The 15,066-nt window shown below is 49.1% G+C and overlaps 7 protein-coding genes and 1 non-coding gene across 8 annotated transcripts; 4 read left to right on the top strand and 4 right to left on the bottom strand.

Annotated features, from left to right (window-relative positions):
• Positions 1-1,246: 1,246 nt before the first annotated feature.
• BJ212DRAFT_1448747 (glycosyltransferase family 90 protein) lies at positions 1,247-3,226 on the bottom strand (the record flags this gene model as incomplete). The annotated part of the gene is made up of 7 exons (XM_041338585.1): positions 1,247-1,323; positions 1,387-1,595; positions 1,644-2,000; positions 2,056-2,593; positions 2,644-2,746; positions 2,800-2,937; positions 2,987-3,226. The coding sequence occupies 7 exons, from the start codon at positions 3,224-3,226 to the stop codon at positions 1,247-1,249; spliced, it is 1,662 nt and encodes a 553-aa protein (XP_041189415.1).
• An 808-nt stretch (positions 3,227-4,034) lies between these two features.
• Positions 4,035-5,025, top strand: BJ212DRAFT_1279127 (NAD(P)-binding protein; the record flags this gene model as incomplete). Its single annotated transcript, XM_041331469.1, has 4 exons — positions 4,035-4,486; positions 4,546-4,553; positions 4,604-4,662; positions 4,711-5,025. The coding sequence occupies 4 exons, from the start codon at positions 4,035-4,037 to the stop codon at positions 5,023-5,025; spliced, it is 834 nt and encodes a 277-aa protein (XP_041189414.1).
• Positions 5,026-5,710: 685 nt separating this feature from the next.
• BJ212DRAFT_1379153 (uncharacterized protein) lies at positions 5,711-6,197 on the top strand. Its single transcript, XM_041336584.1, has 2 exons — positions 5,711-5,753; positions 5,813-6,197. Exon 2 carries the CDS (start codon positions 5,858-5,860, stop codon positions 6,134-6,136), a length of 279 nt encoding a protein of 92 aa, XP_041189413.1. The 5' UTR covers positions 5,711-5,753; positions 5,813-5,857; the 3' UTR covers positions 6,137-6,197.
• A 789-nt stretch (positions 6,198-6,986) lies between these two features.
• On the bottom strand, positions 6,987-7,995 carry BJ212DRAFT_1379151 (uncharacterized protein). The gene has a single exon (XM_041336583.1). The coding sequence runs from the start codon at positions 7,631-7,633 to the stop codon at positions 7,229-7,231; it is 405 nt and encodes a 134-aa protein (XP_041189412.1). The 5' UTR covers positions 7,634-7,995; the 3' UTR covers positions 6,987-7,228.
• Positions 7,996-8,867: 872 nt separating this feature from the next.
• BJ212DRAFT_598403 (uncharacterized protein) lies at positions 8,868-9,367 on the bottom strand. The gene has a single exon (XM_041343622.1). The coding sequence runs from the start codon at positions 9,202-9,204 to the stop codon at positions 8,947-8,949; it is 258 nt and encodes an 85-aa protein (XP_041189411.1). The 5' UTR covers positions 9,205-9,367; the 3' UTR covers positions 8,868-8,946.
• An 804-nt stretch (positions 9,368-10,171) lies between these two features.
• On the top strand, positions 10,172-12,008 carry BJ212DRAFT_1579586 (P60-like protein). Its single transcript, XM_041342257.1, has 7 exons — positions 10,172-10,414; positions 10,476-10,540; positions 10,589-10,932; positions 10,982-11,341; positions 11,389-11,640; positions 11,691-11,767; positions 11,821-12,008. Exons 1-7 carry the CDS (start codon positions 10,218-10,220, stop codon positions 11,879-11,881), a joined length of 1,356 nt encoding a protein of 451 aa, XP_041189410.1. The 5' UTR covers positions 10,172-10,217; the 3' UTR covers positions 11,882-12,008.
• Positions 12,009-12,345: 337 nt separating this feature from the next.
• Positions 12,346-14,364, top strand: BJ212DRAFT_1527486 (26S proteasome subunit RPN7-domain-containing protein; the record flags this gene model as incomplete). The annotated part of the gene is made up of 7 exons (XM_041341749.1): positions 12,346-12,778; positions 12,840-13,141; positions 13,196-13,330; positions 13,382-13,666; positions 13,714-13,914; positions 13,971-14,202; positions 14,261-14,364. Exons 1-7 carry the CDS (start codon positions 12,652-12,654, stop codon positions 14,362-14,364), a joined length of 1,386 nt encoding a protein of 461 aa, XP_041189409.1. The 5' UTR covers positions 12,346-12,651.
• Positions 12,471-12,552, bottom strand: BJ212DRAFT_t104. Its single transcript has one exon. It is a non-coding gene; the product is annotated as a tRNA-Ala (tRNA).
• Positions 14,365-15,066: the final 702 nt, after the last annotated feature.

Here is a 15,066-nt window from a genome sequence, read left to right as displayed (position 1 = left end):
ACAGAGGTCATGTGCGGTTCCACGAATAGCTTCAAGATCTTGTATCGTATTTCAACTCGGTTTCAGCCCGCGGGGTTCCCTGCCAGCTCTCCTTTCCTGATATCGTGACTATGACCCTCAGCGGATGATTGGTTGTGCTTATCAGCATCAAGAGGCCTTGCGTCCAGATCATAGATCCGGTGTGAGCGAAGATGATGGTGACTGTGATGCTGCGTCTGTAGTATGTGTTTCGAAGGCGACTCAGCGATTATCCGGGCCGTTGATGTCGAGTCGGTGATCCATTGGCTCTGTTTATTTCTAAAGCCCTTGCCAAACAATAAGCGTCCCGTACGCCACTTGGTGATTGTCAAGCGAGAAACAGGCACGACAAAGATACTAAAACCTTGTAAGAGCCCTTTGATAGCACATCGAAACGTAATAACACAAATTAATGGGGCTAACCTCCCAAAGGTGCTCTGGTGGCTATGCCGGGTATTCCCGTACTACTAATCTTACGTCACCTTGATCCGGGTCTTCTTCTGCCTCTTCAAGTTGATCAGACTCCCAGTGGCACAATGATCTGTTGGCAGAAGGTCTTCGCACTACCAGTGCTATCCTCATGTTTTTCGTGCTCCGCCAAATCACCAATCATTCACATGGTATGATAACACTATAATGAATTAATGACGGCTGGCCGTGTGCTTCCAAGTTCCGCATTCTTGTTCTTCTGGTACTCCTGCTCCGTACATACACTTGGAATCTGTTGTCGACGCCTTTCCACCGCGATAATAATGTTCCACATCACTGACCACTGCGCGTGTGTATACAGTTAATAGCTACGAGTCCGACATACCGTATCTCCCTTGCGCCCTTCAGAGGCATCAATAAGTAACATTGAATGCTTCTCTTATACCCAAGACCCCACTACAGTCGATATGCACCATAGAAGCCTATTCCAAGTTCCGGTTTCTTCTGATATGCGTGTTTGCGCCCGGAATCTGTTGTCGATGACTTTTGATTCCCATGTACCATGTTCTGTGAAACGGCGATTATCAAGTCGAGATTTGGCTCTCGTGCGCAAGCCTACAATTTATGACTGCAAATCTGACACGTACCGTATCTCTCTTGTATCCTTCAAAGGCATAAGTTATATGAACAACTGTGATGGCCCAATGCTCCACGAAAACTGATATGAAATTGAAATTAAGTGAGATGATCAACATCGAGACACAGGTGGCTTTGCCGCAGTGCGCAGCCTATCTCTATATTACAGCACAAAATTCATCGCGTCACGATCATCGGCCCAGAGTCTGGCATACTCCAAACATAGTCTGTAGACGTACGCTATTGCCAAACAAAGTCAAGTCAACCAATTTGCAAATACATGCCCGCAAAGCTAGAACGCACCTTCCATATCGACAGTCCTCCCAATCGTCTTTCTCCACTGTCGGCCCGCACGTGCGATGCGCTGTAAATGCTGGTCGCCGTCTAGTGACTGTATTGGGTAAGTTGTAGTCAAATTTTTAGCTGCCAAAGTTGATGGCGTCGGTCCTGAGAAATACGCGTGGATGTTGTATATCTCGGCATAGGACGAGGATAAAGGTATATAGTGTAGCCTTGCTTGCCATTTAGCCTTGCATCCGAGTACCAATTATAAAACACACCATGGCTGCAACCAATCTGAGAGGAATTCCCGCCACACAGTACTCTTCACAACGGCGCTTTCGCTAGATAAAAGTGCCAAGAAACGTCCCGAGTAACCCATACCATCAAGATCCAGGAGATATTTGTACGTCCAGTGCTGACCCAGGGGGACGGGTGATCCGAAGCGGTGGCTTTTTCTAAGTGCTTCCTCGCCGCCAGGATACCCGCCAGTTGTCGAAACAAATGCAGCATCCATTATCTCGGCATTTAGCTGTCGCGCAGGCACCTCAGTAGTAATGAAATTATTAGCGCTCGAGGGGTCAGCATGGATAATCGTCCGATTTCCTGCTGTACTCTCGTGTGTCATGTGAAGAAATCTGTCGTGTAAGATAAGAATCGCGTGGTAGAGTAGCAAGCTCAGGAACGAATTACCTGTGTCTTTGGTAATGCGACGCAAAGCCCGGAGGAGTGCTACCACCACCAGTGTCCGCACCCCGCCAGAAAACCACGTCTAACTTTTCTTCCCATGGAACCTCCAAGTCATCAACATCTTTGGGTTGATCACTGTGGGAATCGAATCCATAGGTGTACCTGGGATGTTGTCCGACATAATAGTGGCTCGGAATCCTGATATCCAAGAACCCTGAGGCCTTCGCAGGCGATAAAACGGGGTAAAGGACAGGTATCGTGCGCCAGTCCGAGAAAAAGTGGCCATGGAAGTAGTGAGCCCAAGGATACGAACAGTAATCGATGGAATCGTCGACGCTTGACACAAAGGTGAATTCGTCTCCAGGAGCTGGAGCGGAGCCAAAGAAGACTTTTGAATTCTCAGCATTGGGATTGCGGTATGAACTATAGAGGCGACGGGCTTCAGTGTCAGGAGGGCACGTTCGGCGATAAGCTGCCCAAACACTTCCTTCTCCCTGCCAATCAGAAGTGAAGCCAGTTCCAACCATAGAAGTTATTCCACCTGAAGCGCAATTAATGCATAACCCCAATTTCACTAATGACATAGCAGACCTGATGAATCTTGTAATGTCATGTTAGGAAATTGGCGGTGTTCCCAAGGTACCAAGACCCTGCCCTCCGCCTTCGAGTTGATAGCCAATTGCATGTCAGGAAGCTATATAGGCCTTCATGAAGAAGGAATAGGCAGAGAAGGGTGAACATACACACCTTGTCTTGAAATTTCTCCAGCAAAGACATAAATCCTAATGCTCTATGTCCTCTCTCACTATCTGACTTGTCAATGGAGGCGCCCTCGGCCCTGCCATCTATGATGCGGACCAAATCAATAGACGGAAGTTCGCTGACCTGCAAAATGAATGTCATGGTACCATAGTAGAGGAGAAATCACACTTACTTGGACAGTCCTCCTTCGAAACTCCACACCCGACATATTCCAGAATGGCGCCAGGTCTTCATTAATGGCGTCAAACTCGTCCACCAGTCTCACGTTGTTTTCTTGCACGAACTGCCACCAATCTCCAAATCCTCTGGGAGGCTCGCGCCCGTATCGTTTCCTATATTCACCCACAGCGTCTCCAAGAGTCTTGCTTTGCCTCGAAAGCATATGCTTGAACTTCTCCTCGGCATCCGCCATCAATTTTGGTATAGGATGTTCAGCGAGGGTGTATGATTTCCCATCCTTGACAAAAGGGAGCCACTTGGAGGAAGTCGAGAACCAGTTCGCTCGTGAACTTGAGTCTCGTTGAGAAGTGTGATCTTTGTGACCGGCGAAGAGGCCAGCTTGCATAAAAAAGAGGAAAACACAAGCGAGAAATATCCAGCCGCGCCATTTTGTTGCCTGTGTATCACCTTTATTGGTGGACCGCATTGTCGAGGTGAGAATGAAGCCTAGCTATACAATTGAACGAATAGACGACGTTCAGGGTAAGACAGTTGAGGTGAACATCGAGACTCTAACGCCGAGCGGGGTCTGGTACGTGTACCGTAAATACGTAATTGGTCCCTTTTTAATATCAATACTCTGACTCTACAGCCGCCACGCATGGCCGCATTTAAGAAGTGTGCATATGATGGAATGTTGAGTTCAATTTTGTATTACATGAAACTGATTGGCCGAGCAGGGAGCTCGTGTCATCGTTAGAAAGTCACGGTGCTGCCAGCTGGCATCATTGGTAATATCACCGCCCAGAAAAGTCAATTAGTGAGATCACCACAAAGGAAAGGAGTGTCATGCTGACTGAGGAGGTGACCCTGACTGATTTTGAACTGAGTAATCGTCTGTCATCAACAGATATAAAACCAAGAGCTCCGAGATCTGATCCCTTATCATCGCTTGTAAATTACACCCCCTCACAATCCAATCCAAAATCATGGCAGAATCAAAGGTCTGGCTAGGTAAGTTCTCGGTGCTTACTCATCGAGCTTCGAGAATTGACGAAATAATGCAAGTTACTGGGTCGTCGTCGGGATTCGGTCGTTCCATGACAGAACTTTTGCTGAAGAACGGAAATAGGGTAGTTGCAACTCTACGCCGCAAGGAAGCTCTGTCCGATCTTGCCGAACGGTATCCGTCTTCCCAATTGCTGATTGTCCAGACGGATGTCGTAAAGACCTCGGAGGTGGCTGCCGCATTTGCAAAAGCCAAAGAGGCGTTCGGACGTATTGATGTTGTGTTCAATAACGCGGGTATGGCTATTCTCGGAGAGATGGAGTGTATGAGCGATCAGGACGCTCGTCAGGTCTTCGAAGTGAACTTTTGGGGCGCATCAAATGTCACGAGGGAGGCTATTCGGATGTTCAGGGAAGTGAACAAACCTATCGGGGGAAGATTATTGCAGGTCTCTTCTTCGTTGGGCTTGCGTGGAAGAGCCGCAGCGTCCTACTATGCCGCATCGTGAGTGAACATGGCCATGCGTGATTTCAATGCTCACCAACAGCTATGTATCACAACAGTAAACATGGTAAGCGTGTTTGTCTGAGGCCATAGCAATATCTTACACCGGATCTTCAGCATTAGAAGGATTTAGCGAGAGCCTCGCAGAAGAACTGGACCCGGCTTGGAACATACAAGTTTAGTCAATTTAATCTCAAGATGGAACTTAAGCTAATGCCAGGTAGATTACCATAATCGAACCAGGTCCATTCCGGACGGGGATGTTCGGGGGTAACATGGAACTTGTTCCTCAACATTCAGCATATGCAGACCCGGAACTACCTGGTTCTAAATTCCGTCAATATATGACTTCAACTCTGGCTGACGGAGACACTGAAAAGGCAGTAGTGGTCATTGAGAAGCTAACTCACCTAGATGATCCACCGCTAAGAATTCCGTTGCACAGGATTGCGGTCAGAGCTGGGAGAGAGAAGGCAAAGAGTCTCACTGAGATTATAGATAGATACGAATCGTGGACGGAGAATGTCTACTTCACGTAGCACAGCTGACGCGTAGTAGTTACTTTGGATGGCATTGAACTCAATGGCATCGTGAATGGGGCGGGATATAGAAAATGCCGATACGATTTACTGTCCTCTGAGGGTTGTCCAGGAAGTGCATTGTACTGTTCGATGACATGTAGGAAGCCTTTGGCGTGCAGTCAGATGGAAAAGCTAGGTTCGTCCAAGTGACTCCTGGAAAATCAAGGATGATGTGAGGTATATAACATACCTTCTAGTGCCAAATCATATCCACCGTGACGCACATTTAAATGGACGTATGTGAGGCCAGTGTGAGGCTGCTCCAATAAGAGACAAACAGTGGATGCAGGGAAAGAGTGAGAGATATGACACAGATTTGTCAAGGAACACTGACTGAGGTCGCACATGCAAGTGTCTGTACAAGTCTGTACATAGGTTCACTGTAATCTAGGTAATGCAGCTGATAGGCCCATGATGCATGATGAATGAGGTGGAACTAGATAACGCAAGGCAGGCTACAACGAATTTGACCGGCGCATCGCGCATTAATCCAACTAGGTCAAACAACTGTTATATTCAGCGTCCACTTGAAGAGCACTCCACCCACCCGAAACATCCATGGATTCAACCTCAAGCAGCTTTGACACCTTATAATTTCCATCAGTTTGATTATTTTGCTGCCTAATTCATTATAGCTACATACTATGCTCAGTACGCAGTACGGTTGTCCTTGTTGTTGACTCGATGTCAGTATTTTCATCTCTTGTGTCTTACTGATTTCATTGACAGCTCTTGATGTCTGAAGGAACTTGGGATAAGCTGGTCCAGGTCACTGTTAAGGGTGCTGAACATGACTTGCGAACGTCTGCCCCATCCGCATTATTTGGAAGGGGCTCGGGTGGACCTCCTCAAGCACATTCACGAATGGCTAGACAACTGCGAAGAAGGCCGAATCACCTGGTTGCATAGCACGACGGGCGTCGGAGAGTCTGTTGTTGCGGTCACTGTAGCTGAAAGGATGAGTCGTCTGAAAATGACAAATCGGTTAGCGGGAACATTCTTTTTCTCTCGAGCTGGCACACAACTGCGAGTCGTCTCTTTGCGACTGCTGTGCTTTATAAATGCATAGATTCCCTACTAGAATCCCTCAGTCAGTCCACAACCGAGCCTGGGCTCCTGGTTGAAACCGAGTGGGCGCGTAAAAGACGTGCCGAAAGGTTGGTTCGGCAATGTTCTTAGTGAAGACACTGTAAGCCCATCGACTTGCTCAGGATCAAAGGCACACAATCGTTTACCGAGTGTCCGATCGGATTAACTGATCCCCCGCTTAATGTGGACGAGGTCATCGAACTCTGTTGGGCTGCCCTTGCGCCCTACCACCCTGGCCACCCTGATCGATCCTCAGCCTTGAACAACCTTGGCATCAGCCTTCGGGACAGATTCAAGCAGCTGGGTCTTTTAGCTGTCCTGGACGAGGCCATTCAGTTCCATCGAGCTGCATTGGTGCTCTGTCTCCCAGGCCATTCTGGTAAGTTCTCGTCTCAACGACCTTGTCATCAGCCTTCGAGTCAGAAGAGTCGAGCAGTATGGCGTCCTAGCTGACCTGGACGAGGCCATTGAGTTCCATCGAGTTGCATTGGCACTTCGTTCTCTCGTCCATTCTCATCGATTCGAGCAGCGGAGCATCCAGGCTGACCCGGATGAGGCCATCGAGCTGCGTTGACACTCTGTCCTCCTGGCCATTCTCGGCGACCATCATCTCTCCAAAACTTTGCCATCAGCCTTCGAGTCAGATTTGAGTGACAAGGCGTCTTAGCTGATCTTTTTGAGGCGATTGGGCTCAAGGAGCTGCACTGGCGCTGTACCCCGTCACCATTCTGATCGGTCCTCATCTCTGAATGACCTGACTATCAGCCTTCGTCACATATTCAAGGAGTGGAACGTTCTGACTGACCTGGATAAGGCTATTGAGTACCGCCGAGCTGCACTGTTGCACTGTCTGGGGTGTCCTGTCTGACGTAGGCGAGGCTATTAAGCTCCATCGAGCTGCACTGGAGCTTTGTTCTCCTGGTCATCCCGACCGATCTGGGTACCTCAACAGCCTTTCCATTAGCCTACGAGACAGGTTCAACCAGCAGGGTCTATCATCAGGTTTGGACGAGGCCTTCAGTTATTATTTGCAACTCTCTCAAGTATCTCATGGAGTCTCTCGTAGTGATCTTCATACTGCTGTGGAATTAGTGAAGCAAGGCCTTACAATTTTTCTGGACTCATTTGGCACGGTTTCGCACACCGAGCGATGAACTTCAGGTGCTGCTTGCGAAGCTTTGGCGGAAGAGTTCAGGCAAATCAGCTTTCGCCTTCGCAAAACATTAGACGCATCTTCTGAAGACCAGTCCCCACAAGTCCAACAACTCACTATGCAATGGGATGATGTCGTCTTGCACATTCGCATGCTGCCTGACTTCTCCAGATTTGTCCTTCCCCCGCTGCTCTCTGACGTCCGGAAGGCGGCAGAAAACATCTCAGTCATAATTGTTAATACAAGCAAGTACAGTTGTGATGCTCCGATCAGCCGAGATCCCGTCCATGTTCCACTCCCAAGCCGAGGTCTCTGAGTTGTCATCGGAGTTCCAGTCCCTTGCAGAGCGTGTTGGTTCTTCCGATTATCAACTTGAGTTACCCAAGATTGTTGGCTCCCCGCGGAAGCTTTGGTTTCGTATCGTTACTCCCATAGTTGAAGATCTCAGGGGTTTTATCCAGCCCGGCTCATGCATCTACTGCTTCCTCTACATGCTGCAGGACCCTACGAGAGGAAAAGTCATGAAACCTTGTCGGCACTCATCCGCGCGAGACCGCAGGTTCTCAGATGCGTCCCCGCAACATTTTGTTGCCATTGGCCAAGCCAACCCGGACGGAGGGAAAGGAGTCTGATGTGTCGCTCCCGGCACATAACTTTCCTATGTCACATCTCACTCTACTTTCGTCCCTATTGTCCTGTTGCTTTTATTCGCCGGTTGTTCCGCCGCTTGGTTGATATTAGTTCTGGGAAGTTGATAATATATGTTGGTCTCCCTTTTACTACGAATCGATCCGATTGCCTGACAAATCCGTTGAAAGACTGAGAAGCAGGACGGCTACGGAATTGCAGAACATTTCCAAAGTGCTCCGACCATAGATTCGTACAATCGATTTGTATCCGCATGTTATCACTCCACGAAGATGATTTTGAGTGAAATTCGCAGCTAGATTTCTTGAATTTTCGATCGACGCTTCCACTGATGTTCAATTATCTACATGTGGTGTGCATACGTGCGTGCTACGGATGGGAGGACACGCTATGTCTTGATCCCCCAACGCGTGCCCAAAACATGTCTTCTTTCAATCGTGCGAGTTCTTTTCACGTATGATTCCGCCATGTCGCGTCACCGGCGTAACCTTCCTAGTCGGTAGTAAAAGAGTGCTTCGTACTAGCGTCAATAAATTTCCCGTATGTGCTGGAACCCTCGGACACCCGCCTAGTTTGGCCAGCTTCGGAGGATGGGTCGACAACAGTGGCTTGCGCGGTGTGGAGAGAAATAACCACGGACGCTCGCTTTTCGGGAGACGGATCTCCGTTCATATTCGGGGATGAGACTTTCGCCGATGTCATGGAGGGATCTACAGCATCTTCGCCCGCCATAGCTTTCTGTTCAGGAGACGATTTGTGTTCTTCCTTCTCAAAAGCATGCGCATCAAGTTTTAATGGGGTCTCACCTTTGCTAACTTCGACCGAAAGCATCGGAATTTCTTCCTTTGCCTCAGTCTGTGAAGCAGTGGGAGGTTCAGGCACTGCCCTTCGTGCGGGAGCTCGCCTGGGGACGGGTAGAGCATCATTTGGTACAGGCGAACCTGGAACGAAAACGGAGAGCCCGTGCGTGGAAAAGCTGGTAAGCCGGCTCACAATTGATTTAGAGCAATAGGTATACTGGCCGATGGGGTATCGGCGAAGAGACGTGTGAAGGCAAGAGAGCTGGAGGGGTCACGCAAGAACGTGGCGATGCGGCACGGAACGCGAGTGACGTGGGTGTCTCTGGCAGGGGGATTGTGTGTGGGGGAGGTAGGGCGTTCTGGCTGTAAAGCTGGGGCCTGGGGCTGTTTGATTGTTTGTAGAGAAGACAGATCTACGGAAAATGAGCGAGCAAAAAAATATTTCATCAACTGGAGTGGTGATTGAGAATCGGACGTCTCAGCTTAGAGCTTGTGTTTTTGTCAGTATTGTTTGAAACTGCACCCGCAGTGTCGATTGAATGGCCACATCCTTCGCTCCTTCCGGGCAGGGGGTGCTTGGGGAACAGAAGGGCGGACAGGTTTGGGGCAGGTAACGGTATCCTCATAGAACAGCCCTCTCCCAAAGCGCACTCGCCATCTCCCTTGAACCACCTGCACAGAGGAGACACAGGCGGCGGGGATCGCGGATTCACCCGCAGCCGGAGAAGAGTTATTTGACTCTTGGGTATTTTCTATTCCATTCGCATCCGAAATCACGGGCTTCTTATCTGGTGTAACAGGTTCCTCCCATATACGCTCCAAGATGCATGTGAAGACGAGATCCCACAGGGAACACGTACTTCGGAGGCGTAGGAGACAATAATTGGATGTGCATAACGGATAGGGATGTTGAGTTTGAGTAGAGCTTGTACGGGTTGCCCCTGTGGGGTGCGCTGGTGGCCAGTATACGGGAAGCGTCGATGTGGAAGGCTAAGAGGTGTGCGGTGGTAAAGAAGCCGGGGCAACAACTGGCGCAGGGGTGCTAGAGGGAATACGTACGCTTGCTCAGGCTGCTCGATATCTGCGTCGTCCGACATGTGACTTGATGAGGAGTTGACTCTTGAACCAAAAGGTTGCCATTCGTGCTCGAGGCGGACATTGTTGCAGCTGCGCGCGAGGGACGCGAGCATGGGTGGCTTGAGGGTATCTCGTGCGATTGGACACGCACGACTGCAACATGAAAAGCATAACAAAGAAGGAATGATATATTTACGTGAAGAACCAAGTTTGCACTCAGCGTAGGGAACTTGAGGCAGCTACATGGTCTCACCGAAACTGTAGGCAAATACGAATCGTAGTCGTAGTATCGACGGCAGCTGATACGTGACGCTGTGACAACGTCGGCGTGACATGTGTAGAACTTCTTCCAAGACAACAGTCAAGGAGGTTGCCACCACTAAATGGCTCCAACGAAAACCACCAAGGTCTCTTCGACTTCAAAATCCTCTATCCAAAAAAACACTGCGTCTGGTGTCGGTGCACCTTCTCAACTTGCTCAATCGAGCCGTAAGAGCAAGAAGGCATGGCGGAAAAACATTGATATACAGCCTGTGGAACAGGGCCTAGAGAGTCTGCGTTCAGAGGAGCGGGTCATCGGGTGGGGAAAATTCGTGTCATGTATATGTCTACCATCTAATCGTGTGTATCGACTTTGACAGTTCTACGCTACAGAAACAGACAGACGATCAATTATTTGTTGTGGACACCAAAGGAGACGATAAAGGTAAGTTCTTGCAAGACATCTCTAGGTAAAAAGTATAATACTATCTAGTCCGCAAGTCGTTACCGCGGTACTCTAAGGCTGAGTTGACTTCCACAAAAATACTTTCCCAACGATCTGCCATTCCTGCCGTGTTTTCTCGCCCAACAAAAGACACTATAACATCACGATCAAAAGTCAGTAGAGCTGACAAGGAGCGCCTTCTTCGCATTGCAAAGCGGCCCAGAAAGGGTCCATTCAATGCCATTATGGACCACACAGAGTTTGGTGCAGGGAGTGCTTTAATCGATGTCAGCGCTGCTGTGAAACATAGCGGTTCTTATGACCCATGGATTGCAGAGGAGGTGGAAGAAGTGGCTGATGGATTGGAGTATACCCAGAAACCCAAAATTAAGGTAGTGCTTACTTTCCCTGCCACTAGCGGTTTGCTGATGATATCCACAGCGCCCGGAATTATCTCATCCCCGCGATATCATAGAAGTTCCTGCTGTGCTGGAGCCACATCAAGGATCATCATACAATCCCCCTGCCGCGGCACATGATGAGCTTATTGTGGAGGCATGCAGACTGGAGCGACGCAGACAAGATGAAGCGGATCGATTAGCTGAAGTTCGACGCAAGGTTGCCGATGCACGTGCACTTGCTACAAATGTCACGGAGGGCCTTCCACTTGGAATGACTTTGGATGAGATACCCACAGACGACGGTGAACCAGTCGCACAGCACGATGCGGTTGTACCCAAGAAACCATCGACACGTAAAACTAAGCAGCAACGAGCAAAGGCGCTGCGATTGCGCGAGGAGGTACGCCTTTCGGAGATTCCTTACCATTGCCGCTGAGCTTGCACCAGAAACGAGCCTTGGCAGAAAAGGCGGCAAGAAAAAAAATGCTTGCTACGATAACAATGGTTAAATCTCTCCGTTCAACTGCGGAGAAAGTCGGCCAACAACAAAATCAAGCGCGATTGGCAAGGCAGTTGGCGCTAAAGATGAAGCTTAGAAAGGGTCTGGCTGGCCAACGGCTAGGGAAATATAAAGTTCCTGAAAATGAAATCGAGGTTCAGATTGGGGAGGATCTGAGCGAAAACCTACGAACGCTGAAGGTGCGTCAACTGCACCAGTTTTGTCGGCATTGCTGATAGCCTCCCATCAGCCCGAGGGCAACTTATTCCGTGATCGCTTCCGTAGCATGCAGCAAAGAGCCCTCATTGAGCCTCGCGTACCAATCCTGTGAGTATTCGTGATATGTCTCAGCGCAGTTTTTGACGTCCTTTACCCTGTAGCCCAACCAAGCGAGCGAAGCTGAAAGAGTTCGAGAAGCACGCCTGGAAAAGATTTGAGTAGCTAGTATTACTCTTGTCCTATGCTACCGGCCTTCAAGTGTTGACAGGACGCACTTGCCTCCAGTGCATGTTGTACTACATCAGTTGCATTGCATGTTTCGGCACTTGTACTTTTTGCAGTAAGTTTGGTGAGATTTCGATTTTCTGCGACAGGGCTTGCCCTCGACTCATCTCCCCTACCTCTGGGTGCGGCTCTTCCGCCAGACGTGCATATTTCTATGACGTTGTAGTGTGCTTCAGCGCTGATCACAATGATTCCCCGGTTCAGCGCGCCGGTCATATCAAAGTTAATGGCCAGCCGATTATTGCACGCGTCACGACTCGCGGAGGTGGACGGGCACGCATGGAAATCATGCCTTCAGCAAAAAGATGCATGTATGCTCACCTCAGGGCACCTTATCCATTGATAATCACGGTTGGACAGCTGCATCTTTGAAATGTCGAGGCGCCACATCTAATGTTCAGGTGTTGCCCGCCGAAAAGAAAACTCGGCTGGTTCATGGCCCCAGACAGTGACTATGTAGCAAAGACTTGAGACACAACTCAGCTGCCAGAACCGTTGAGGGCGGCACAGATTGAGTACCAAAAAATGGACACTGTGGGAGTTGAACCCACGACCTTACGCAATCACGGTTTGCGAAGCGTACGCGCTACCAACTGTGCCAAGGGCCCGCGTGTGCTAAATGACCTAAGCAATACATCATTGGCTGAATCATTGCAGCTTGCAATTGGGACTCGACCACGTCCGTTTCCTACTCAAGTGTCTTACGGATGGACATTGATTATATTGAAAACGAAATCTCCCAATTGCAACCTCCCGCAATCCAGAGGAGACGAATCCGACCAGTGGACGATGCTCATCCTTTTGATCTAGACGCATACATCTCGGGATATTCTGGTATGATATTAAACGCCCCTCTTGATGCACTAACTTAGATCGATATTTCCGACTCTTTGAGGTCGTACTGCATTTGACAGGCTTGTCCACATTATCTCAACATGTCCGACTTTGGCACCACAGGCACTAAAGCTGGCGTTCGCGCAGATCGAGGGGCTTCGCGATCCAACCCTTTATCAGACTGCGATGAACGCATATGATGCTGTGGCGGACCTTCCAGAGGTGCAGCTCCCTCCTAGCGAGTTTTGTTCAGTGAATACGGTGTGGTGCGAAGAAGTTACGAAAAAGAATCAAGCGGAGAGAACGAAGCTGGAGGTTGAGCTGAAGACGTATTCTAACAATATGATTAAAGAGAGCATAAGGGTACGGCCAGCATCTTGATTCTTTCAGAGACTCTAAATATTATCTCTCCGTCAGATGGGCCATAGGGACCTCGGTGATTTCTACCGCGCTACTGGAGACTATACCCAAGCACTCAAACATTATACGAAATCAAGGGAGTTCTGCTCAACCAGCCAGCACGTGCTTGACATGTGTCTTTCTGTGCTAGAGGTAGATTTTAGTTCATTGGTATTAGTGTCCTGTCGTTCATGCCTCCCATAGCTTGTGATCGAACAACGCAATTACTCACACATATCTTCCTACGTCTTTAAGGCGGAGGGCGCACTTGATACGGCAAGCGCAGCAGCAGCATCCAACACTGCTCCTGGTTCCAACAACATCTCAGCTGCCCCGCCACCTAAAAGGTCAGCAGAGCGTGACCAAGTACAGTCCAAGCTGGACTTTGCGATGGCTTTGTTTCAACTGGGGCAAGCCAACTATGAAAAAGCTGCCCAACTTTTCCTGAAGATTGGCCCTCCGGATTCTCTTGGTGATTGGATTGGCAAGGTAGGTGAGATTATTTATCCAGTCGACCTTTGCTTACGCTCTTCTAGCTTGTCGCTCCCGGTGATTTTGCGATATATGGGACTCTATGTGCTCTTGCTAGCATGTCGCGATCGGCAATCAAGTCTCAACTTACGGGAAACGCTATTTTCTCTGCGTACATTGAGCAAGAACCATATGTTCGAGACTTGACCCAGTCATATCTTTCAAGCGATTTCAAAAACGTCCTGGAGCTTCTTGAGCGGTACTCGGTATGCTTACTAAGTCTCTTAATATCTATAATTCTGAGTCGTCTTTCTTGCACCAGACGCGCCATTATGTGGACATTCATATGTACTCACATGTATATGACCTGACGAACCTCATTCGTAATGTTGCGGTCGTGCTTTACTTCCAGCCATTCCAGACCATTCGCCTCGACAGAATGAGCGCCGCATTCGGCTGGACCGTCGATGAAGTTGAGAAGGAGGTAGTTGCGCTCATTCAAAGCGGTCAGATCCAAGGCCGAGTTGACAGTCAGAACAAGGCTAGTGAAGCTTGTTGGCATAGCTATACAGAGGAGATTACTGACACCATCCACGCTACAGATCCTGAAAGCGAGAAAGGTGGATCATAGAGCCGAATTGTTCGCGCGTGCCATAAATACCGCTGCTGAGATACAAAGTACCAATCGCAAGCTACTGCTACGGATGCGTTTGTGAGTATATATGGGATATGCGCAGGTCACGCTCTAATCTGAGTTTGTAGGCAACAAGCAGATTTGGTGGTGAAGCCGCCAAAATCGCGCCGCGAACAAGATCGTGCGGGGGAGCTTTTGCAGGGCGATTGACAGCTATAAGATGGTGAGGCTATTGTACTGTATTTCTACTGCATGGTCAAACTTTATATCATGATCATTTCTGACGGCTAACAGCGATGAAGTTCTGCGTAAGATTTGCTCCACTGACATTCCATAGTTCAAAGGCGACCTCTCTCGGAGACTGCTCTTTCTGAGACCTCATGAGGTCGAAGCGTTTTGGGAAGCCGAGCGGCATCACATGACAAAGGACAAGTAGAAGGAGTTCTCTGGTTTCCGACTAAACGAAAATCATTAGGGGCAATTAAATTACAGCTTCATGAGAACAGGCTGAATAAAGGAAAGGAGAGGATTTGAATAGCCCAGTTGACCGCTCGCAAAGCCGGCTACTTATGACTGAATGCGTGCCTCCTAGGTCCCCCTGTGGCGAGCAGTCTGTAGATTTCGCACGGTCTACGTCCTCGACAAGCTGGCGCCTACTACTGGTTCAATCGAGTGTGGCAAAGGCTTTGTCACACTGCATGCACTGGCTATTCCCGTCATCCCTAAGGATGTCGAAGACAAGAATACGTCTGTGCCGGAATAATCAGCGTTTAGGAGACTCAGA

Source organism: Suillus subaureus, assembly GCF_016647635.1.
Source record: "Suillus subaureus strain MN1 chromosome Unknown BJ212scaffold_33, whole genome shotgun sequence".
In the NCBI taxonomy this organism is placed as follows: domain Eukaryota; kingdom Fungi; phylum Basidiomycota; class Agaricomycetes; order Boletales; family Suillaceae; genus Suillus; species Suillus subaureus.
The sequence above is the reverse complement of the archived record's forward strand: the minus strand, read 5'-3'. Positions and strand labels throughout refer to the sequence as shown.